Source organism: Echeneis naucrates, chromosome 17 (assembly GCF_900963305.1).
Source record: "Echeneis naucrates chromosome 17, fEcheNa1.1, whole genome shotgun sequence".
Classification (NCBI taxonomy): domain Eukaryota; kingdom Metazoa; phylum Chordata; class Actinopteri; order Carangiformes; family Echeneidae; genus Echeneis; species Echeneis naucrates.
In genome coordinates this window covers 15,926,279-15,952,504 of record NC_042527.1, presented here as the reverse complement: position 1 = coordinate 15,952,504, position 26,226 = coordinate 15,926,279, and the positions used below count along the sequence as shown (strand labels likewise).

At 37.5% G+C, this 26,226-nt stretch overlaps 1 protein-coding gene across 1 annotated transcript; it reads left to right on the top strand.

Annotated features, from left to right (window-relative positions):
* Positions 1-8,124: 8,124 nt before the first annotated feature.
* On the top strand, positions 8,125-20,902 carry mrc1b (mannose receptor, C type 1b). Its single transcript, XM_029524289.1, has 31 exons — positions 8,125-8,282; positions 8,766-9,122; positions 9,502-9,672; positions 9,772-9,927; positions 10,829-10,939; positions 11,770-11,907; positions 11,998-12,174; positions 12,370-12,524; positions 12,791-12,904; positions 13,158-13,273; positions 13,439-13,587; positions 13,744-13,943; positions 14,293-14,408; positions 14,687-14,759; positions 14,878-15,031; positions 15,419-15,457; positions 15,791-15,954; positions 16,085-16,146; positions 16,459-16,559; positions 16,699-16,841; positions 16,947-17,052; positions 17,330-17,457; positions 17,587-17,631; positions 17,772-17,874; positions 18,146-18,378; positions 18,546-18,711; positions 18,906-19,067; positions 19,192-19,308; positions 19,618-19,770; positions 20,065-20,094; positions 20,251-20,902. Exons 1-31 carry the CDS (start codon positions 8,210-8,212, stop codon positions 20,496-20,498), a joined length of 4,260 nt encoding a protein of 1,419 aa, XP_029380149.1. The 5' UTR covers positions 8,125-8,209; the 3' UTR covers positions 20,499-20,902.
* Positions 20,903-26,226: the final 5,324 nt, after the last annotated feature.

The window sequence follows — 26,226 nt, the reverse complement described above, 5'->3', positions numbered from 1 at the left end:
TCATCATTAAATTCTAAATGTCATTCCACCTGGTGTGGCCCTGATGCGTTGAAATCCACCCTTTCTTTGATCCATGTGGTATTCATAAATCCATTTGTGCTCAACACAGGCCGAAGTGCAGCAGTTTCATTCACAAATACCGTCAGTGTAAGAGGTGAAGGGGCTGAAAGTGCCAAGAGTCATCATCAAAAGACCGAAACTTGCATTTACTGACAAAAAAATTTGGAAAGTGATGAGTCATTTAGATATTTGATGGACAATTAGTTCGGCAGTGAAGCATTAGAGCATCACAAACCACCCCTGGTTTATGTGTATTTCCTGTATAATGCATACTGCACTGTATGTGCTGTAATATGGCTGCAAAAGTAAACTTCAATGCATTTTACCTGCTTTTCAGACCCTTATAGATGTTTTCCATTAACACAGATTTTCACCATTTTACCACCAGGAGTTCATTCCTCATTGTCTGACAGTATCAAATATCATCTTATTCAAACTTTATTGGCGATAGATGATGCTAACGCTGCAATATTGTTGTCTGTTTCAGAATTTTTGATAATAATAATATGATGATAACACCAGTTTCTGGTATTATTATTACTGCTTAATAGTCATGATATATAAAATTCATTATGGTCCAGCTTTACGGTACCGTGTGCTTTATGTTTTCCACGACTTTGCGATCTTGGCAGACAGTGTCTTGCACACTAAATGAATATTTAAATTTTTCTTATAGATTTCTAGGTTACGTTAAGTAACGTGTTCAGTATCAGTGTGAACCACATTCTGATAAACAGACTTTGTTAACTCAAGTGTCACAATGTATGGTATGTTTTAATGAACAAATAACCAATAACCAGAAATAAGACATAACTTACCATTGTTCAACCACCCATTGGTGAAGTGCCACAGCTCAAGGCAGGCATGGCCCACAGCTGCCATCGACTCACTCTCCAGTCGAGCAATTACTTCTTCATCAGTGGTAGTGAAGAAAGCAAAGTGGCCTAAAGGGAAGAAAAAAAACAGATGAAATATGCAGTTGTTTAATCTCCAACAGTCTTCTCTGCAAATTCAGTTAATTCGAGGCTGAGTAGCTCCATTAATCGAAAGAGTTATATGCTTTGCTTAATAGGTTTCCAGGGAATTAAAGTTAGCATGTTACTCTTTATTTGGATAGAAAAATTACAATAAAACTTGCCGCAGTGACAATGATATGTATTTACCTAAAGCAGAACCTGTGGAGTGGTCCCTATCTGGCAATAACTGACCAACACTTCCACCTGAAAGCCAGTCCCAGTCCGCTCCAGACGCAATTGGAGGATTGTTCACCCAACCACAGAAGTCCATCTCAAAGTCACAAAAGCCTGCAAGGAGCAGCACAGATGCACATTCAGCCACATACAAATATTCAAATAAACCCCCCACCCGAAACAACATACATTAAAATTTTCCCTTTTCTCGGTTGCAGTTGTCACTAACCTGGTGGGGGACAGACCCCATTCAGGACAGTGAGGTCATCAATGGCTATATCTCTCCGGGGTCCATCACCAACGGTGGCCTCAAAAATCACCTGTCACAAAGAGCGACAAATTGATTATATCTTTTAAGCTCAAAGTTGGTTCCACAGAGCCACGTTTTCCAGAGAAAGTTGGCACAGACATTTCTTAAGATAAAAAAGCATTTGTGCCGATAAAGATGAGCTGAAGCTACAGTACGGAGCAAATCAGCAATTTCTCTGACTAAATTTTACTACACTTTGACCTCTGACTGTATTTCTGACTTAGTCTGGAGGTTTTTTTTCAAATATCCAATAATTTTTTCAAAGATCATTACCTGAAAACTTACTACCATAAAAGTGTATTCCTACCTGATACTGGTTGTCAGGGCTGAGAAGTGTCACTCTTCCATGTCTCCAATGTGTCCCCTGATCTCCACTTCTTTCCCAGAGCTTCTGGGGATTTCTGTGGCTTTCAGGGGTCTGAATGTAAATACTGAGTTCACCCACTCCACTTCCCTCCATGTAATACCAGAACATGAGACATTCCCCGTCAGAAGGGGTGGGATTCATCACTGCAGTCATCATTGCACCTCTGGACCCCACAGGATGACTCCATGACTGGGCACTCAAGTAAAAACCTGCACATAAGGTGTAATAATGCACATACCAAGCCAGGACTGACACAGTTCATACATAACATTATCTCTGTGAGGCCTTCCAAACCTTGCTGTGATCCCAGGGTGTGATCTGCAGTGGGGCCTGAAGAGTTGGCTGGTTGGGACATTCCTGTGATTCTGTGCCAGCTGAAGTCTCCAGACGGCTGCAGACCACAGAGGGAGCCCTGAAAGGTGCACTCTCTCTCAGGAGCGCAAGAACCACTTGCAGGGCTGGAAACCACAATATCATCGATAGCTATGGTGCCCTGTTTACCGCCCACGACAGCTTCTATAATAAACTGAAGAACAATTTGAATTTATTTAAATGTGGATTTTAGGACAAGCAAGGACAATACATACATTTTTTAGAACTCATTGGAATATGTAATGTGCCTTTATAAAATTATATATATGTTTGAAGTTTTGTCAAACGTCATAAAACTGAAATTCCAACAAGAATGAAATGCAATAAATGAGGAAAAAACCAATAATAATAATAAAAAAACAAAAAAAAAACAAAACAATAGGAATACCTGGATTGGTTTGTCACCACTGAAGGTAAGATCAGCAAATCTCCATTTGTTTCCCTGGGTACCTTTCCTCATCCACACAACTGTCTCTGCTTCATCAGGATGTTTTGTAATGAATTTCAATGAACCTGATAAGGGAGTTGGGAATAAATCTCTTGCACTTGCAAATTTGCATTACAGTGAACAGACTGAAATGGGTCCTTGGAGTTCATAAGAACTGTACTGGTGGCTTAGAGAATGAAGCACATACCAATGCTGTTGCCAAATATGTGGTACCAAAAGCTGACACATGTGACTTGGCCTTCAGGTTGAGAGAAGCCGATGAGTCTGGCTGCTGATGAAATGTTCAGGTCGCTTGCTGCTTCTATGACCATGTAGTGGCCTATAGGGGAACAAGACGAAAAATTGGATACTCTTCAAAAGCGTAAACAGGGAAAAGATATTTGCGTTAACTTAATATATGGTGAGGCTTTTGCAGCCTCCAGACTGCACTAAAATCTACTGTTGACATTTCATGATCCTAAGAACTATTTATTTTGACAGAATAAAATAAGCACCACTAAAGCTTATGAAAATACCAGGGCTGGAATGAACCATGTGCACCATATTATTTTTCACTGTTGTGGAGCAACTTTGAAATGCAATTAGTTTCAGTTAATATTATGTTTACATGGTGCATTTTTATACTAACCATTCCCAGTTGGGCATCTAGTACATTTCCCATCTGTCACTTTCCACAAAATGCTGGCAGTATAGTCATTGTACCACGAACAGGTGTCTTTTTCAAAATCACAAGAAAGTTGGTCTGCTCCTGCAGGGACATCTCCCTCTCCACAGCTGTCAAAGCTTATATCGTCCAGCATTAGGCCTTCGGTTTCATAAAATGTATCAGCTGAAAACACCAGCTGTAGAAAGGAAGTGTTTTATTAGGATTACAAATGTCCAACATGACGTCTTAAATGTTTTACTATTTCTGAATCAAACATAAAAACACACTGCGTATTTTACTGACCTTGTATCTTGCTGGCTGATTACCAATTAAAATTGTGGCATTCTCCCAGCTGTTTGTTTTGCTTTCAGAAATCTTCAACATTTCCTTGTCAGTGTCTCTAACCATTTTTACTGTGAGGGTAACTGGTGATGACTTGCCCTCAATAATGTAGTACCAGAAACTGAAAGACATCAACAGTCTAATCAGAAAAACAAAGGACACACAGGCACTCTATGCCCTTGTTTTTTGTACTTGATTTGCAATCCGATTGTAAAACAGATTCCTCAGAGTACCTCATCTGACATCCCACGGCTGCCGTCTTGTTAACATAATACTCCAAATCAGCCGACAAGAAACTACTACCATTTTTATACATGCGCATCACATGTCCTGTATTCAGGAGACAACCAACAATAAGATCAAAGGTACTGAAAAAAACTGATTATATGATGATGATGAGGAGAGGAAGTCACCGATTACCCTGAGAAGTTCCTGTGGTGTGGTCCTGTCCAGGTTTTGAGGTTATGTTTGCCATCTGCCTTATCCAGTAGTTCGGGGCAGTAGTGGTGTCTTTCCAACCACAACTGTGATGCTCAAAGTCACATGACCCTTGAAATGGTTCCAAAAAGTTAAATATTACAAATAATGCATTGTGTGTTCCTGAAAGCATTCTTCTTCCATCATGTGTAGAAATAACTATCAATATGTTTGGAGCCATGAAGTGTTCCATCAAAATGTTTTGAGTGACTGTGACTAAAGATTTGGACATTTTTAGTACATCTATGCTTTTGCATACCAGTTCCTTGCAGCTTTATACTTATTAACTTTATTAAGGACACCATGGTCCATAGCACACAGGACAAACATAATATAAATTTCTAATTTTTTAAATTGACAAAATGAAACTTTGAGTTAAAGTAAGCCATGTAACTAAAACATGATAAACAATGATGAATGTGAATGCACAAGAAGTTGGCAAAAATTTTGCTAAATCAGTTTGGACTCCAGTAGCTGGTACTTTGAGCACAATGATACATTTTTTGTCATACAAATTTATTTGTGCATTTGAAAACGTTTTGCAGAAAAGCCAACATACCACACAAATCCTCATCAGAGCCATTTTTACAATCCTCCTTAAAATCACAGACGACTTCTGCAGGAAGACATTCTCCAGATGTGCAGGTGAACATCCCATCAGGACAAGAGGACACAATGACCAGAATTACTGTCAAGATAGTTTCATTACGTGATTAAAAGAAGCTAATTTTTCCCCATCCATTTACAGCAGTTTGGTAATATTTCTGTTTCAATTGTAAAAAAAAACATTAAAAAAAAAAAAAAAAAAAAAAAACGGCCGACAAACTGCAACATGGAAATTAGACAATCCTTCATTGTCACTGTGCGGTTATGAATGACAACTCCCTGATGATGAAGAATACAGAAATGTTCATGATATTTAGCTCAGAACACCTTACCTGACAAAACAAATAACTGCTTCATATCTGAAGGATCTTGACAGAGCCAGAAATCCAGAACACAGAACTAAAGCACAACTGCTACCCCAGCACTGATTATCAGTTTGCACCTTAATTACTGCTGTGCAACTTCTATTACAAATATTGAGCTAAGGTTACGAAACCTTATCAGTAAAGCCAGCTCTAAGTCCAGAGTGGACTCATTAAACTGCATTACATTCTTGCTGCATGTCTTTATGACTCTCAGTATGCACTTCAATTGATTTGCTTGAGCAGACTCGAGCATTAGATTACAAGAGGAACTTCACAACATAAAATGTTTCATGATGTGATAATATAGATAAAGAACTCACCTGTTGTACATGCAATCACTTAATAAAGCCTAAACTAGCCTTGAACCAAAATTTCTAAACCATTATTGACACAACTGACAGGTTTTAGAGTTTGGAAATACCATAAAGAACAACAAACCAACATACACAGAAGTTCATACTTTTCCCACAATGGTTTCGAAGGTTGCTGGTCTGTTACATGTGCAGGTGTCTAGCCTACAAAGACAGCAGAGACTGTTCTGACAGTGACAACACATCATCATCAACACACCTGACCAAAGGTTTCTGTATAACAGTATAACAGGTCAGTGATAACTAAGTTAACAGGTTAACACACACATACGGCTGCACTCCACTCAGCCATCCTGACCTTGCAGACAGTCACGTTGTAGTGTGGACTGAGGAGTTAGCTTCAGTGGAGTGCAGGCAGCAACCAACACTGACTCGCAGCTGGTTTAGATGCTCCTGGAAACTGAGCTGCTACAAGCAGAACAGAAAGAACAGAAATCCTTTGCCACTCAGTCAGTTGTAACCAAGTTCTGGTCTTCCACCCTTTTTGTTTCTTCTGTAGCATTTTCAAATGCAGTTTGAAAATGACAATGGTCCTGCCTTTTTGTCCAACACTGAACAAAGTATGTTTTTATTGAGTATATATAGCGGCTACCTACCTCCTGTGACACCTGGAGGTTTGTAAATTAGTTTATAGTTAGTTTATAGTTTTATTATGCCACTAACCTTTGAAACTGCAGTCATTTACTTGAGTAATTTGAATTTGTTTCTATTACAAAATCTTCAAGGAGAGAAGGAGAAGAGCAATATAATAAAAATTTTCACCTTTGACTATCAATCGGTCTTCAATTCGGGTTGGGATCTGATGAAGCTTATGGGAGTCAGGGAAGTTCATTTAGATACTGGATTCTTTGAACAATTTGGTTTTGACACAAAGTTCCAGGAATGAGGGTGTTGCGAGCCTGAATGACATTTTTATATTACATAAAAACTTTTGTTATCCCAGAACAAATGCAAGTACCCTTTAACACATGTGGACATTTTAAATTGACTTTCACCAAAGCTACTCCAGAACTACGCCAGTGTAACTGTCAACAGCACTAAACCTGTTTGTTCTATTTAAGTCTCAATAATATTTCAGCTGAGCTGCACCAAAAAGGAGAATAACCAAAGAGGAAGTGAAAATACAAAATGCTATGATAGATGTAAGGAAGAGTTGGAGCAGAAACTTAAAACATCTGAATGCCTCTCCCCGAGAACAGGATATTGTGTTGCTACATTCAGGATGCACGAAATGTTCTCTTCATCAGCAACAATACCACATCACTCTGTTCTATCGTCACAAATAATAATCATTTTGTATCTTTTTGTGATTTGTGTCTGTATTCATTTTGTTTATGTACAGTAATCCTCCATTTTGATTGTAGTCCTTTTTCTTAAAGACCCCCTAACCCAATAATTGTCTATGTCTATGTCTATCTATCTAAAAAGTCTATGTAGTGTTTGGGTTCTGCTACAAGACATTTCAGCTACAAAGTCTACGAAGCAGTGTGCGCCATAACTGAGCATTTTAGATTTGAAAATGCTGTTTCAAAACCAGATCTGAAAAAGTTGGATTCAGTTTTTCAACTCCTCAGTTGGATTTCATCCATCACAAATCCTAACAACCAATCCCATGGATTTTCTTTCCCAGTTCATTTACATAATATATGGAAAGGCTGCAATGAGGGAGCAACATAAAACAGAAAGCGATGGCGAACACTTGCTCTGTGTTTGGGTGTTTAGAGACTAATCGTGATACCAGCCTTCATCTTTTACCAAAGGATCAAACCACGTGGGAGAAATGGTTGCAATTCATTTGGAATGATAATGTCCCTGAAAACATTCCAGCTAAAATGCAAGTCTTGCAGCAAGCATTTTGAGGACAGCTGCTTCTTGAACCTGCCGCAAAAACGGATGGGTTTCGCCACGAAGCTCATCTTGAAGCATGATGCTTTTCCGAGCGTGGGGCCTGGGGTTGCGACAGCGGCTGAGAGCTGACGCAGCGCACCGATGTTACCAAGCAACGCAGATCGGGCAGCAGTGGTGGGCGGGTGCAAGTCTGATGAATCTCAAGTCTCATGAATATTCATAAAACCTGGATTTTTCAATGAGGGAGAAATAGTGGACGTGTTTTTAGCCTCTTTGACAGCTTTTTAAAACTAATTTTTTGTGGGAAAGCAATTTCAATCAAAAAATAGTAATAGCAGAGCATTTTTACACATTTTAAATTTTTGGGTTAGGGGTCTTTAAACTCTAGTGGCAGTAATCAGGAATGTGAATCACTGTCAATGAGGATGGATGCTGGTCTGGACCAAAGATTTTGATGAGTCATGTTTAGAAAAAAAAAAAAAAAAACTCTGTTAAATTTTTTTTTCTTATCCCTACAACAGGAAGTGAATGGGGCCGCTCTTTCTGGACGAACATATGTGCAACTAAAAAGTGTGTGTGTATGTTGCCGATACTTCCCTCCCAACCCCCCTACCCCCCACCCCCCGCTTTACCAGTGGCAAAATGCTGAAATCTGCCAATCCGAAACATGACACTTACTCAATGAAAAGGGGGGGAAAAAAGTCAGTGTCAGTGCTATTAAGATTCCCTCCTTTTCATGGTCATGCTCATAAGTCCTCTGCTTGCAATGCATGGACAGTGTCTGCTGCTGTGAGACTTATCAGAAGAATGCTGACCCCAAGGATAACTCTTGCAGCCTTTGTGCTCTTCATCCTAAAATTTCACTGTTTGACAGCAAATGGTACAGTATGAGCTTTCTTATACAGCACACTGTATTTTATGCCCTTCCACATCCGTATTGTGGAGGTCTGGGAGCTGTCAGGATGTCTTGGTGCAATCAATTTGTTGTTGTTTTAATGCACATTTGCTGTGATGGGAAAGATTAAAGATGATGAAAATTTTAATTCTGACATATTTTACTACTACTACTACTACTATCAACATAAATTGAAAATGGTGATGATTTGATTTTTTTCTTATCCACCTTTAATGATGTTTTTATTTTTATAATTTTTTTTAAAAGGGCAAATTGGATTTAAACAATAAACTGACAAAGCTGCAGAATATTGGACACTGTGTCAAGTAGAGCAGCCGGAAAACAAAACAGGAAATGTCCTTTGAACAGAGATGCTCCAGCAGAAAAGATAATGGAACAAATTTATCTTTTAAAAAAACCCTGCATTTTGCTTTTTTTTTTTTTTTAACTTAACATTTCTCTCTGCAGATGCCCCATTCACACTAATTAACAAGGCCACTGGTATCTGCCTGCTGAAAAAATTGACCCGCTGCTATGACATGCGTTGGACAACTGGTAACCGTCTTTTTGCTGTCCCGACCAAAAAGTGCCTGGGAGCACAGGGCAAAACTGTGGGGAGCGAAGTGAGCCTCTACGACTGTGATGACAAGAGTGACCTCCAAAAGTGGGAATGCAGGAATGGAACACTGCTCGCCCTAAAAGGCCAAAAGCTCTACATTGAAATCAAATCTGATGAATCAATTGTTCTCTCCAAAACCATTGGGCCAAATAACCACCTCACAATCACTGGGACAACAAACGGGGCTTGCACAAGAACACACAGAGGTACAGTATGAACCCTTTGGAGGGAACTAGATGTGTAGCCATGAGACTGAAGACTAAAGTGGCTCACATGTTTGGCTACTAGTGTTGGAAGATTGTTACCGCAATACTCTGAATATTCACAGGAACTATTGAATAATCATAAAATTGTAAATTCCCAGTAGAATGATGCACGAAGCTCCTCATCATTAAATTTTGGTGTTGCGTGTCTGGAGTACATCAACACACCAGAGAGGACAAAACAAACAAATGATTTAAGTATGCTATGAAATTCTGGGGGAAAAGATGTTTAGAGCCCCACATTGTTAGAGAACCATTTCCATGTGTTAATCTAACTTAAGGAGATTTTATTTTGATCAACCTTTTTTTTTGCTCCACCTAGAACTTTTTACCATTGAAGGAAATGCATTTGGGAAGATCTGCATGTTTCCCTTCCTGTACAAAGACCGGTGGTTTGGAGACTGCACTACCTTTGACTCCTCACAAAAGCGCCCTTGGTGTGCAATTGAGACAAAATATGAACGTGAACAGTGGGGATACTGTCCGAGTACCTGTGAGTACCCTGACAGGTGAACATTATATGTTGTTAAAACTGTTTAACTGACTGAAGAATTTCTCGTTCTTGTTCTCCACTTTCTAAATGAATGATTAGCCAGAGAACACTGGGCCAAAAACATTGTAACAGGAGAGTCTTACCAGTTCAACACACAGTCACTTCTGACCTGGCCTCAGGCTGATGCCAGCTGCAAGCAGCAGGGTGCCTCACTGGTCAGTATCACCAACCGTCATGAAAGGGCTTATATCTCAGGTAAGGCAACATTTTTGTTTATGCACAAATTAACAGGAATTGTACTTATCAATATCGGTTAAACTGTCAAAGGCAATTATTATTAAATCAGGAAACTGCAAATAAAAGGTTTGGTAGATGTAAAATAAAATACTTGCAAAGTTAAAATCCCTGTCATAGAAATATCTTCAATAATGCATGATCATATAAAAATGAACAAAGATTAGATTTTTTTAATTAAAAAAAAACAAAACAACAAAAATTTGAAGAAATTACTGCCATTTTCTTTTTGCATTATCATTTGCGATCTTTGATCACCCTACAATATATATAAAATTCAGTTTTCAAGACCTTGTGCAAACCTTCAAGACACCAGCTATTTCATGCAAAAGAACTGCATAGCTTAATGAGATCACACCAGTGTTTCTCTAAATAGTCCAAGAATCATTGCGACATTGTAACTTTGTGAGCACAAAGGAGAGGGTGTGCAATCCATTTTGTCCAGGAGTGATACAAAGCTTCTGTATTTAGGTTACAAATATTAAAGTCCACTTTGGACAAATCAATTAGACATTCATTTTCATCTGACTCATAAGAAACTGGGATGAAATAAATAAAAACTGATTACTCTGTTTTGATGAATTCAGCAACAATAAATTTTGAGGCTCAATCTTTGTTGTTAATGTAATTACAGTTACTGTTTTTTTTTATCCTGGCTATACACAACTTCCAACAACTTCCAACAAGTTGTTCAATACGTTTCAAATGTGTGTTTGTGATTTGTGACTGTGATTTTGGTCTTCCTGTGGATTTGTTATGAAGCTGCAAAAAAGGAACAATGTGGAAAAAGGGGAACAAGTTCTTTACTCTGTCCTTTCTCTGTTTTTGTCCCTCTCAACACCACCGACACACAAACATGCAGCACTATTGGCATCAGGTCGGCAAAAACTTTGGATTGGGTTGGTTCTGGACCCAGAACATGGTTGGCAGTGGTCTAATGGGAGGCCTTTCCGTTATCTGAAATGGAGTGCTGGTAAGTTGTCACTTTTGTAAAAGAATGTAAAATGTCCTTAAGCACTCTTCCTTTAGAGATAGACTGACAAACAGGAACAAGGACTGAAACAGGAAAAATCATGTATTAACATCTAAAATATTAAAGCTGTTTAAAAGCAATGTCTGCTATACTGATAAGAGATCCTGTGAGATCACATGTGTGAAAGGGATCATGCCTCCTCTTCTCTCAGTCCTTAAAAGCTTTAGTCTTCAGCCTGATGTTTTGGGTTTACCTTACTCAACCTTACTCATCAGCGGAATTTCCAGACATTAATGACTTCCTGAGAAAGAGCCGGATATTTATTATTGAGATTGAAGAACGGAAAACTAAACTTATGGTTAGAAACATGGCTCCAAGTCAAAGCCACTGCCACGGCCTGCTGGATGTGTAAATTGACCAACTGCTTTAGAACAAAGTTGTAGTAGCGAATAAAAGCTCATCGTGGCCAGACGTCAGCTAATGCAGGTTTAGTCTTATTAATCTGGTCAACCCATTTAGATATTGTAGTTGGAATTTTTGTCTAACTTGAGTTGCTCCACTCAATAGTCCTTTTGATTCAGTTTTAACATACTGTACTGAATTATTTTATGATATCTAGTTAATCTGAATATGAGACTGGTCTCTCATTGTCTATTTAATGGTAATATGAATTTAAAGTTTCCTCATTTAAAATTTCAATAGATTGGCAAAATTAGTTTAAGGTATTTTCATCTCTGAACACGGAAAGAGCATGCAATGTAAAATTTTGTTTTTGTTTATTTCCAATTTTTAATAGCTTTTTTTTGTTGTTTTTTCTGCTTCTCTCTCAGGAAATCCACTTCCTAATCCAGGACACAACTGTGCATTTCTTGAATCTGCTGGGCAGTATACTTGGGAAAGTTCATCCTGTGCAAAGAAAATGGGATATATCTGCTACAATGAGGGGGTCCCACCAGCTCCACCACAAAGTACAGAATAATGTTTAACCTGCACTGGCTTCAAAGTCATTGTCTGATATCAGTATTAGTTCCTCATACGTTTGCTCTTTTCATAATCAGTTGAGCAAGGATTTTGTTCGAGCCCATGGATTCCCTACAATGGTCACTGCTTCCACCTTCAGCGTGCGCTTCAAACATGGATAAATGCTCAGAGAGAATGTCGAAAACAACACGGAGATCTAGTCAGCATTCGCAATATAGAAGACCAAAGCTTTGTCATTTCTCAACTTGGATATGGTATATGAATCATACATGAACACAGTCCAACTTTCAAAAACAATTGGCACATTTGGTGATCTGTTTTTTGTTTTTGTTTTTTTTATAAAGCTTTATAAAGCAGTTTAAGAGTTTTTTTATTCAATTAGACATACAAAGATTTCAAATGATCTTGTCAATTTTGCGTCATGTGATATAATCTGTTCACGTCTGCAGCATCCACTGATGAACTGTGGATTGGACTAAATGACCGGACAAATGAGGGGATGTTTGACTGGAGTGACCAATCCACTGTCAGCTTCACCAGCTGGGAGTATGGGAAACCTGCTGTGTCTACTGACGATGAAGACTGTGTTCTCATTCGTGGTGAGGTAAGGAGCATGGTGCATATAAATCCTTCTTTACATAAATATGAACACATCACACATGGGGAGTTTCAAGTGGTCTTATCCATTTTCAAGAAAACTCTCAAGCAGACAATTATTGCATCCCAAAACTTTTTTGAAGAAATCTCTGTGCACACATTTGATTGTGATTTTTGCATAAATTAAAAACATTTGTGTGTCCCTCATTAAATGCATCAACTAACCACCCCATAATTCTATCAATCTACTATAATTAAGTGTTCTTCTCTCAGAAAGGGAACTGGGCGGATCGCTCGTGTGATGAGAAACATGGCTTTATCTGCATGAAGCAGAGTGAAACTGAACACACTGGAGATGAAGTAGATCTGGATATAGGCTGCAAAGCAGTAAGTGAAATATATATGTAACCAATGAAAAAAAATTATCTGTCTTTAATGAATATTTGGCTACTCAGGGAGCATTAACAAAAATTGAAACGTTAACTTCAATAATGAACTAGTTTGTTAAGTTGGTCACTGATATATTTTGTAGATGAAGCAAATAAAAAAAGAATAATAATACACTTGAACTCATTGATTAAAAACATTCATAAAATGGACATTTAGCCTTTAATGAGTGGTTATTTTCTATTTCCAACAGGGTTGGAAGAGACATGGTTCCTACTGCTACTTTGTAGGAACCGAGACAAAGACTTTTGATGAAGCTAAAGAAGACTGCAAGAGCTCAGGATCCTACTTAGCAGATGTTTCAAATGGGTAAGAAAAAAATGTTTTTTAGCCGTGTTATGTTTACACTACTACAGTTTATATCATATAATTCATTCAGTCAAGTGTAAAATTATTATTGCATTATTATGTATAGTAATCATAAAATATGTGCAAATATAAATAAATATATCTAACATGTGTAAATATATTCAGGGTGGACAATGCATTCCTTGTGAGTTTGGTGGGCTTGAGACCAGAGAAACACTTCTGGCTAGGACTCTCCAACCAGAAACACATTGAACAATTTGTGTGGACTAACACGGACTTAGTGAGGTTTACCCACTGGAACACTGAAATGCCAGGTAAGGAGCAAAAAATAAAATACACACACACACACATATATACATATATATATATATATATATATATATATATATATATATATATATAAGAATTGCATATATAAGAATTGTGAAGCTGATGCTTATTTGTACTATATTTCCCTTCACCAACTTAAGGTTACCAACAGGGCTGTGTTGCCATGACGACTGGGATTTTGGCAGGACTCTGGGATTTGCTGCCCTGCACCAATCAGGAGAAATACATCTGCAAACATCTGGCAGAGGGAGCTACTGTAACTGTTCCACCACCTACACAAACTCCTCCCAAGTGTCCGGAAGGTTGGACTCGAGTGGGAACAAGAAATGTTTGCTCTAAGGTACAACAACGGCTCCACCTCGGTTAAACACACACAAAACATGCTAACACTGAAGATGCTATTTTCAGCCACAGCAAGCAGCTATGTTCACTGTACAGGATCTATCCAGCTATAAAAAAAGTAAAAAAAACTAAACTGATTGATAATGCATGAACTTGTAGCATTTCAAACATTGTAAATAAATATTTTTACCATAACATCAAATATTATCAGAAACAAGTATATTCAAATATTGTTCAAATCTCATAATTTTAGGCCTTAAAGTCTATTTTTCTTAAGGAAAAAAATCTCTTTTCAAATCATCCTGTGTTTGGTGAAATTCAATCCAGCCCACACTTCTTGCCTTAAGTTTTTTACAGGCCCTCGGGCAAACGAGAAGACCTGGTTTGAGGCCAGAGATTACTGCAGGGCCATTGGAGGAGATCTGCTCAGCATCCACAGTACAACTGATCTGCTAGTGGGACGGTATGAGTTGGTCTATTATTATTATTAATGTATGAAAGTTATTATTGAAGTTATTAAAGTATTCTTCCAGTAAGGACACACTTATTTACCTGGCACCTCTTCTTTGTCATGGCCTCGTTTGCTCCACCATCTTTGCTGTAGCTCATCACTTGCCTCTAGAAAGAATCATCATAAAGGAAGTTAGAAATCTCACAGAAAGTCATCAGGTGACTGTATGATTAGTGAAAGCTCTATGTTCACAAAGCAAAATTGAATGTTTATCATTTTTTGCCCTACAGTTCTGGAAAAGCCTGGATTGGACTTCATGTTGCTGATCCAAACACAGGTTATGTCTGGAGTGATGGGTCGCCGGTTCGTTGTGTCTTCTACTTTTCACAACTGATTTGATAACCTAAACGATTCAATGCCTCTCTCAAGCTCTCTTTACACAACCATAAAACCATTTCTCTTTTTCCCTTTTGACTCACAGCTTAACTTCCAGCACTGGCAGGAGGGCGAGCCAAACAATTTTAATAATGCAGAATCTTGTGCTGAATACAAGATGTATAACTGGGATGAATCTGGGTCCTGGAACGATGTAAACTGTGAAAGTTACAATGACTGGCTATGTCAGATCCGTGCAGGTACAGATTAAAAAAAAACAAAACAAAAAAAACCCATATACATATAAAATATATAATTAACTTTTGAATCCCTCTGATGAAAAAATTATGAAGAGAAATTATTGAAAATAACTGATAATTCAGGAAAAATTGTACACCATCTCTTTCTTACAAACACATTCCACACAAAGGTTTACTTATATCACTGATGCTGATAGTTGACTAATAGCTACGTAATAAATCTGTAACCATCAATGCAAACTGTTCCTGCTGTTACATACAATTACTGCCGTGAAATCCTGAGCGCCATCATCCCACAAGCAAAATGAAACACATAATACAAACCAGACCAGAATGACAGATCTATTTGTTGTGTTAGAAATTGACTTGTTGTTTGTATCCTCACAGGAGTGACACCAAACCCACCTCCAAATGTCACCACAGTGGGTGAGTTGACACTATAAAACCACACACCTACCCAAGCATGAGAATAACATCCTTGAAGTTGTATTACTCCACCAATTGGTTAGGTTGCAGCAAATACAGTCACAAACTCCCCTTCCTCAGCACATTGCTGAATAATGACCAGAAGTGTTTTTGCAAAGCATTATTCACAAGACTCAGATAGACAAATGGACAACATGAAAACATAATGCCTCCAGTTGGACGTCACTGGCATGAAGACACAAAATATATATTTCAATGTTAAGTAACCCTTACATGGACAAAGTAAATAAACTGTGAAATGCTTCCATTAAAAGTGTCAAAAACCTTTTGCAGACTATAACAAGACTTTAGATGGCTGGCTTGTATGGAAAGGGAATCAGTACTTCTTTAACAAACAGGCCAGGGCCATGGAAGAGGCTCGCCACTTCTGTAAGCAAAGGCATGGTGACTTGGCATCCATCACCAGTAAGGACGAAAATGTCTTCCTTTGGAAACAGGCAAGTATTTTTAGTAAAAAAAAAATAAATTTTTTTTTGCAAATCCAAATGTGCATTTAATGCGTTTGGCAACTACAAATGATGGTTGTTAAATGTGTGTGTATTTATCTGAGGATCTGCACCTTTGCAGATTTCCAGAAGCTATGGGCACTATTATATAGGTTTGTCGGTGGATCTGGACGGGTCGTTTTGGTAAGTACCAGTGAATACCATAAAATGTAAAGTTGTTCTTTTTATAACTCCTATTGCTTTAAACCAGGTTTTTGCCTGCTTATTACTCGATCTGGCAAATTTGTGCAAACAGATATACAGATGTACCAAACTGCCAATTTGTTTGCTTGAGTATGAAAGTCTGAGGTACAGATTTGATTTTATATCTAGAAGTTATATAGTTGCCTTGCTACATTTACCGTCAGTCTAACGTTCACCTGTCAACAAGAGAGCAGTGTCACGTGATTATTGCTTGATGATAACGTAAATCATCTTAACTGTTTATACGTGAAGGTGGATGGACAATACTCCGGTAACACTGCAAAGATGGGATAAAAATCAACCTAATACTGATGCCTTTGATGAGACCTGTGTAAAAATTGATTATTATATGGGTAAGTAATCCAGTGCCATGTACAAACTAATTGAAGACTATTTTAACCAAGAATCAAACTGAGATTAGTTGCTCTGGATAGGTTGCTGTGATATGCTGCTTGTGAAATGTTACTCAGTGCAGCTCTGCTGTTCTCACAGGCTTTTGGCGTACTAGTAACTGTGGCAGGGAGCACATGTCCATTTGTAAGCGAGGGCCATCATCATCTATCAACACAACTGCAGCCCCCACACCTTCTCCTAAAGGTGGCTGCCCACTAAAGTGGACAAAATTTGACTCAAAGGTCAGAAATCCTTGCCAGCCTCAAAACATGATGGATATTTTTCAACCTTTCCTGACTTTTGGCTCACTTCAAATTCTACATCTATATTCTTTTTCTTATGGACAGTGTTATAACATCATAAGTGACCAGAGAATGACCTGGGAAGATGCAAGGAGACGGTGTATTACTGTAGGAGGAAATCTAGCCTCTATTCCCACAAGACGTGTGCAAGGTTTGGTTTGTTTCCTGTTAGTTTTTTCTTAAAGAAAGTAAATCCTGAGCTTGTTTTGTCAGAGTCATTAAAATGTAAATCAATCTTAATCTCTTTGATGTGATATCTTTGATATCCTTCAAACTATTTGTAGAAATGTATTTTGTAATTCATGATTTCCTGTTTAATTTTATATTATGTATCCAATATCAATAATATTACATTTCCTATGTGAAATGATACCAAGATGAAGGGAAAAAAAAATAATTTACTTGATTTTCATCTTTGAACTTTTCAGCCTTTTTAACAACCAAAATGGCTGAAGTAGGAAGTACAGACCTGTGGATTGGTTTGAATGGTATAAAACAAGATGGATTTTACTGGACTGATGGGAAACCAAGGCGATATACCAACTGGGGCTATTCTGTAAGTGCATGCAATATTTGTCAAATATAACGTGAATTACTAGCTGTCAATCCAATATTTACTGACCTGCAGTCTTGTGTTGTTGTTGTTCAATTATATATTAATGTCTAAATGTGTTCTACTCTTTAGAAAAATCAGCATCGTCCTGGAACATTCTATCAAAGATGGAATGAGGTAACAATTCAAACATTTAGTTGCTAAAAGCTAAAATATTGTTTCTGCTTATGTAGAGCAGACAAAATGTTCTTAGTTTTAGCATTGAGATTTCATAATGAAAAGATTTATAGTCCTAACCACTTCACTGTCCTCCCCAGGAAGACTGTGTTTTGATGAACAGCAATCCTGTTCTTGCTATCGGCAAATGGTTCATTAAATCTTGCAATGACACCAATGGCTTTGTCTGTAGTCGAAATCTTGGTACGTTAATCCATTTCCTGTTTTAGAAAGCATCCAAAGGTAAAAAATGAAATGCACCTCTTTTCTTCAGCTCTGAGCTAAGCTATAGCTTTTCAAAAATCTGTATTTTAGTTTTTAACTCATTGGTTAGAGCCCTACAAAACAGGTTTGCGAAATGTTATTAGTAAAGATAAAACTGAATTAGCTAATTTGTACACACACTGCACAAAACTAAGAAGTTCCTGTGACAAAGATCAAGTAATCATTCATTTATTTTTTTTTCTCTCAACAGACCCAAATATTCAGGATAAACCAGAACCAGCAGTTCCAAATATCTATGTAACTCTGGGAAATGACAGCATCAAGGCTGTAACTCAAAATCTAACCTGGGATGATGCCAGCAGACACTGTGAAAGTGAAAATGCCAAACTGGCTAGCCTGCGAAATGAGTGGACACAGGCCTACATTGAGCTGCTGGCTATGAATCTGAAAGCTCCTCTATGGATAGGACTGAATAAACAGCAGGTAACAGGCCAACGTCATTGAATAAAAATGTACCTTTGTAATGTTCCAATGAAGATGATTCACCGCTGAATCACTACAGAGCAGATTATTCTTATACAACTGTTTATTCGTTTAACCAGCCACTTGAATTTTGATTCATTCGAATAACTGTCTATACTTGTTTTCAGACCAATGGTTATTTTAGGTATATTAATGGTTGGCACTTGAACTTTGCCAGCTGGGCTGAGGGTGAACCTACAAGGGACAAACCTTGTGTGTACCTGGATTTGGATGGGAAATGGAGGACTGCTTTCTGCAATCAGACCATGTTAAGTGTTTGTGTGCAGTCTACAGGTATGTTAGAAGACAACATAAACGAATACAATACACCAGTCAGACCAAGTGTCAATGTGTCTGTAGGTTATAGTGAAAATAGGTTTGCGTGATTTCTAAATGAAATAAGTATTATAATGAAAAATGTTGTGGTCAAAGGTAAAAGTTAATGTAGTCATTGGTGGAGCCATCATCACCGTCTCTTTCACTCACAGATGTGGCGCCAACAGAGTCAACCACCTTCCCAGGAGTCTGCCCTGAAGAATTTACTGAAAACTATCTGACTTTTAACTGGCTGCCCTTTAGGGGCAATTGTTACCTGTTCGTAACAGATGAGTCTGAATGGCCAAATGCAGCTAGCAATTGTGCAAGGCATGGTAAGAGACACCCCTTTCAGAAGAAGCTGGATTCCCACTTTCAGTTTAAATGTAGAGTGGTTGTGTATGAATTAGATTAGTGCAGTTACATGCAATTAAACAAATTACTGTTTTTATTATGAAGGTGGAGCCCTGGCTAGCATTGAAGATCCCTCTGAGCAACAGTTCCTCCAAAGAGCCATAGAAATATTTCAAGACAACCACCAATCATTCTGGATCGGCTTGTACAAAACTCATAAAGGTATTATTAAACTTTAAATGAGGAGATCAAGTTAACCTAAACAAACAAACAAACAAATAAATAAATAAATAAATAAAGACAAGCTGCAGCAAATACATTTAAATGAATTAATCATAGAATTAATAGAGGTGATGATTTAACTGCTAAAATTTATCACATAAAGTGTAAAACGTAAAGTTTTATTTTTTTGTTTACTTTTTTTAATAGACCTGGACAGAACAATCAGGTGCACATAGGGCACATTACTGCTGTGTCCAAAACGATTACATATACAAACTGTCCAAGTACTGAGTTTCTCTTGGGCCCTAGGGACGTGGTTGTGGTTGGATAAGACAGTCGTGGACTACACTAACTGGAGTGAGGATGAGCCATATTCTGACTTTGGAACTCTTTCAGTCGATGGGACGTGGAGAACTGGTCACAGGTGGCACGATAAAGCGTACATCTGTAAAACACCTAAAGGTAAATACCACACACCGACATAATAACATAAGATAGCTTGTGCAAGAATGCTCTGTTGTAAGGGTTGTTAAAAACACAACGGCTTGTAGCCTAAACAAAGACAACAATAACATCCAGCCTCATGTGACACATCTCTGGGTTATTCTAGGGCTTATTTTATGTGCGCTGTGAACTACTGTCGTTAATTTAATTTAAAGCTTTCCCCTTAGGGAAAGGATGATGGGACAAAAATATGTATATATATTCCATAAAAGTGATTAGATATTTGACCATCCTTCTCTTCTTTCACAACAGTAATACCCAAAGAGTCAGGGTCAAGATCTGGTAAGTTTCAGCTTTGTATCCAATCTCCTTTGCGTCATAGGTTTAGTAGGATGTGAAATACTTAAAGTAAAAAAGTAAGAGTAATAACAATTCATTTAATTTTTATCATTGTTATAATTAAAAATGAATTGATCACTACTTGGTTAATTTGTACAGAACCTCAGGGAGGTCAGGATCCTGGCAGTCGTGTCCACACAAGTTTAGTGGTCGTGCTGATCATTGTCATCACTTCTTCGCTGATAGCCACGGCATTCTACTGCTACAAGAAGTCCCCCCGTCCCCTTCCAACCTTTGACAATCCACTCTACTTTGACAGTGAACGCTCCAAGCCCGATGTGGTAGACACCAATAAACTGATAGAGAATGCAGAGGTAGAAAACCCAGAGCCTATTCTCACCCTGTGATTTAAAACATGGCAGAAATTAATGGGACATAAATGATACTGTATCTCAGGCTGATGTATTACACTTCCATGTGTGTTTTTGCTGTAGTGTTTGTTTTTGTTTTGGTTGTTTTTTATTTTTACTATACACAGTCTATATTCAGTTATTTAACAGTGTGTCACTAAGTGTGCGTTTCAGTGGAGTTGGCGATGGCTGACCTCGTGGAACAGACCAATTCAGGCTCTAGGATGTCTCATTAGGAATGATTAGCATTTGATTTTTTTCTTATCTGTGATTGAATGTATATAAATGTCACATGTTATGCTTATGCCTACTAGATAATGTTTATTGCTAGTTCTCATCAAATGTGCAAAAATCTTACTGCTAATTGCTATTAAATGAACATTAAACTTGATACAACACAATACTGATTTTCTGTTATTCTTTATTAAAATAGAATTAATGCCTTGTGGTTGTACATTTCCACCCATTCAAGTTCTAGTTTCAATCATGCGTGTCCAAAGGAATTTCATAAATAGCATTAAGTGTATTAGTATAGTTTTGGGGGAAAAATAAAAGCTATCATTCATGTATTGACACATATAACTCCAATAAATAATTTCCTGAGGAAAACACGATGAATTGGGCCTAAGGAACTTTGCTACTTCTGATCCACGAAGGGGAGGTGAAGAACAAGAATTCTTAAAAGTTTGATAATTTGACATTTTTGACCGTTTTGAGGTAAAATAAAATAAATGTATTGTTTAAGAAGTTGGTGAAAATAGAACAGACATGCTGAAAACATTAGGCCTCTGAAGTGGCTCTCATCGGTGCACAGGCTCAAGAAAATATCAGATCATTTCACTAGCATGCCTTTTCCAGCTAACTGTTTTCTTAGTTTACTTCAAAATTAACATTTCTGTGGCTCCTTGGCTTATCTAAAGTAGTGAATGCATTTAATTTAAATGTATATGAAATATATCTTTATTTTCATAGTCTGGAATTGAGTAACAGAGGAACTTTTATCTAGAGAATATATCAAGTTGTTCTACTTACAAGACCTGGTGAGTGAATGAGGATGAAGCACCGGAATGAAACAGTTGGAAAGGTATATACATTTGCTACACCTGCACTATTCCTCCTATGCAAGGCAAATTTATCTCTTCATATTATTTAAATATACTTATAATATAATTTAGTTAAGTATTTGCTTCCTGTGGACCAAGAAGAATGCTGTGGGGGCAATTAGACACCGTGAGACCGCGGTCTTTAGAAACCTTGATTCTTGATTGTATTTTCTCAAAGCACTTACTGAAACTCTGACTTTATCATTGTCAGTTCACATCTGGACAGAGAACCAAAGAAGAAGATTTGTCAGGTTTGTAGCAGCTTCCTTTTCTGTGAATATTGCCCAATTCCATATATAGTTATTCTTTATCAACAACGTTCTGGAACAGACAAAAATATTTGTTCTGTTGAAACCCTCAATCATGCTCAGCATTACCAACAAAAACTTTACCACTTCTCTTTTTGTCAATCATTTCACAAGCTCAGATAATTATCAAGCCAACTGAATATTGTAAATACACCTTACATAAATGTCTGAATGATGCTGGGATGTTTAAGAGTACAGAATTTCAGTTTGTTATTAATCTAATTAAACTGTTATTCATTTGAGATGTCCTATATTAAGATTGCTTTTCTCTGACTTTGTATTTGCTAGTTTGATATTTTCCTGACCCTCCCGACTGTTAAATGTTATGAGTGTAAAATTCTTTTCTTATTTTTATATTATGCTTTATTTAGTGTTAACTATATTATTTGAATGCCCAGAAGTTTAAAGAGTATATTAATCTGCCACATAGGGCCTTCAAATAATTCACAGTGACATGAAAAAGTAATTTATGTTGCAGCCCATACTATACTTCAAAATGCAAAATGAAAAACATTGATAAAATGTTTGAAAGTACTACAACATTGCATATCTGCTCTTTACAATGGAAATAGTTTTTTTTTTCTGTTTCCTTTTTTTTGGGGGGGGGGGGGGGGGGTATGATTGTGTCATCCTGGACATTTTTGCTGTTATATTAATTAATCTTCTTTCTCTTATTGCCAAATAAACCAAAGGCTTGATATTTCCTCAAAAAAAAAAAAATCTAAATAAATCAAATGTTGCAAGGATAAAGAAGTTGAGCTGTTTTTGTCCCTTCTCCAGTCTCATATTTGAAATGTCTTTCTCAAGGGATCTTAAGATACAGCACTGGACTAATTTTGCAGATTTGTCATAAATTACTAGGTTGTTAGTGTCTGAAGCGCCAATTCAATTGTTCATAATATGAGTCTAATGTCCAGCAAAGATCTATGACCAAAATGTTTATTCACATAAAGAGAATAAAATGAAAACTTTGGTTCATGAGGTGTACCATGGACACCTGCACTGGAACATAATTCTAATGTTTTAAAAAAATTCATTAGGTTTTCCACCAACTGCTTCTCAGGAAACGGCACAATTACCAATAAAAATTGTATCTGTACGTACTTGCATGTTCATGCAAGAGTAGAGTTTACAGTCAAAAAGCTGAGTTTGCAAACATCAAGATGTTAGTGTTGCAATTTCCCTCCCTCTACTTCTATGCTGATCTATGGTGTGTATAACACATGCAGCTGATTCATTCAAAATTATTCAAAGAAAGGTGTTTGTACTTCTCTAGGAACTATTAGGACTTTACTTCGTCTGCCTTTTTAGTAATTACCATTACATGCTGCTAAGTTGTTTTACTAGATACGTTGTGGAGGTGAAGAGCTTCTTAAAAAATGCTGACTTGCAACATTTTGGCCAAAGGACGAAAGCAGCTTTACACTCCATATTTTTACCACCAGCTTGTCAACTGCTTGTTGGATATTCAGTTTGCTTTGGAACACCCCACTTTTCTAAGGCTGTGTAAGAAAGGGTATGTGTCCAACCATGTCCACCTAACTGTGAGTACTGCCAATAAAACAATACTTTTTGTCACACTTTCTCTAAAAAGCATTTTAACTGAAATATGGAAGATATCAGGAACTGTATTTTTTTTTTTTCATTAATTAGAATTTGATTTAGAAAGTACACCAGATTATAGTTACATGAACTTAGACCTGACAATTGGAGAATGGCTTAGCATCCACAGCAATGCTGAAATTTAAATATTAACAGATCAGTACAGGAGCAATATTGAGATATAATAAAGCAAATAAATTAAAAACAATAATAAAAAGGTTGGCTAGTGTCCAGCAGAGGACTGGAATGTTATGCCAAGTGTTGTTCTTCTTTTCTCAGATTTAGGACACGCTTAAATCACTTACATCATATTTTCTATTGTAGCCATGAAATAGTCTGGAATGGATATAATGCCTCTGACCCAGCCAGTGGTTATGTATAGAGTAATGGATCTCCATTGAGTTCATATTTTAGTACTTCAATAGTCATTTAGTTTATTGTCTTGGAGACTTGATGGAATAAGTAGACCATGAAATTCAAAATTACTCTATTTATTTGTTTATGCTGCAGCTGCAGTTCCAGGACGGGGGGATAATGAGCCAAACAATAAAAATTGTGTGGAATCATGCACTGAATTTAAAATGTGTATGAATAGGTCTCAGTCGTGAAATGATGTGCACTGTTAGATGTACTATGGATGGCTCTGTCAGATCTGTGCAGGTAGAAGAACTCAACAAATTAATCATTTCTCCCTGTCTTCTTAGGTCATCAAGGTTGTCGCAGTGTATCTAACTTTGTAGGATTGGCTGAAGGTTGAACAAGCATGCCGTTCAAATAATGTCATTTATTAACATGTACAAAGTCTCAAAGCTTAAAGCTGGCCACTACCACTCCTGTGCTCTGCTCAGTGTGAGAAGTATAATTACATTCCAACTTTACAAGAGTCACACCAAATCCACCAGCAGTCTCCACTGTTGCGCCAGGTAAGATGGTCAATCCAGTGGAAACGCACTTTTTGGCCAAACCTTGTCTTACAGCCAATGTCCTACTCTAATAAAAACTTCACCAGTGTCACCATCTGTTGGCTGAAGTTGGTAAAGCTGTACCATTTTACCATTGTTACCATTGATGTTACCATTTTTGTCCACACTGATTGGATGACATTTACTAGACATTGCATTCCAGTGGGCACACATTTACAGAAGCACAAAGCAGTTACATTCAGTGTGTTATTTGATCACATTTCTTTGGCTTACTGTAGTATGACCCCAAATCTTATCATCATCAGCCAGTCAGTAAGACATTTTTATCTGATTTATTTCATTCACTGTAAATATTCATCAACACTGGAATTAAATTTATTTGACTAATCACCACTGAAGATTGGGCTATGACTTAATTTGTACTTAACGTTAGCTGCTCTGTAAAAAGTTGCAATGTCTAGGCAATAATTAAGAGTTATAATTACTATATTTCATTGTGCTTTAAGTTACATGACGCAAAGCTTTATCCAGCTGGGAATTCTGGCCAAATAAAAGTAAGGTATCCTGTACTTTTAGTGATAGATGCATTTGTTGGATGCCTAGAACTCAAAATGTTATGGCCCAAATTGTGCTGAACCACACAAAAAGATCAACAGCAATGTGCAAAGGATTGCGAAACACTCAACTCACTTCTCACTTTCGTGGAAACAATTTCCTCTTTGAAAACTGTGGTCCTTTGAAAAGGATGTTTCATCATAATTTCTGGTCAGTTTTTAGTGTTTGATATTTCCATCACGCATTTATTTTGTACTCTCCACTGTCCAACTGCAAATGTCATTTTGGTGCCACTAACCAAATCATAATGCCAAACTGAAGCCAGCGCCAAACAGCAGGGTGCTTCCCTGCTCAGAATCACCCATCCTTATGAGGAGGCTTACACCACAGGTACAGTAAGGTGACAACAACACTATCCTGGAAGTGAATACACAATAGGGACCATAGGCCTCCCATAAATATTTAACACTGCATTTTGTGCTATTTCTTGATTTATGCATTTCCACCCAAATATGTAACAATATCCAAATGCCAAACTCCTAAATTACATTGTTAAATCTCCAGATGTAATTCAGGACTATAAGACTTCCTACTACTATACTACATACTATAAGTATCTCTACAAGGCTGCCTTTTAAAATCAGCAAGTGAAGTAGAACCGTCTTTCGACATCCTCTTCCTTATGGGGAACACAACTGTGCAATTGTTGATCTTGCTGTCTAATAGTCATGGAGAAAATGGGCTATATCTGTTATACTTAGGAGCCACAGGAAAGACCTACTTAAATATTCAACTGTACGGAGCTCCACAAGAGAAATAGAGAGCGAGCACAGTGGTAGACAGCCAGAGACCAACAATAATATGAACTAAAGGACGAAAGAGTAGGAATGAGGCAGTAAAAAATATTATTGACTGACTGCTGGAGAGCTTCCAATCTAAAGCAGAAATATACACACCCATAAATCTATACAGCCCTCTATGCTGCATATGCTCAGCTGGTTGCTGCCGAATACACACAGACCAACACAACTGTTGTAATATTCATTAGTGAGGGTACAAAGAAGTGAAACACACAGTGACGTCACCGGTCACTGTGCTTTTTCCGCCAGCAGCAACACAAGGCAAAGGGCAGAGCCTGCAGGTAAATACAGCACAATACACCACAACACACACACTCTCACACACGTCCTTTGTACAACTTAATGACAAAGACCATAAGAAACTTCAGGGGGGT

What these genes read in the sequence shown, in the direction of transcription:
- mrc1b (XM_029524289.1), top strand. Translation starts at nt 8,210, where the DNA reads ATGCTGACCCCAAGGATAACTCTTGCAGCCTTTGTGCTCTTCATCCTA. An exon ending in GTGTTCTCATTCGTGGTGAG is followed by an intron (nt 12,525 to 12,790) that starts GTAAGGAGCATG and finishes TTCTTCTCTCAG; the next exon opens with AAAGGGAACTGGGCGGATCG. An exon ending in AGAGTCAGGGTCAAGATCTG is followed by an intron (nt 20,095 to 20,250) that starts GTAAGTTTCAGC and finishes TAATTTGTACAG; the next exon opens with AACCTCAGGGAGGTCAGGAT.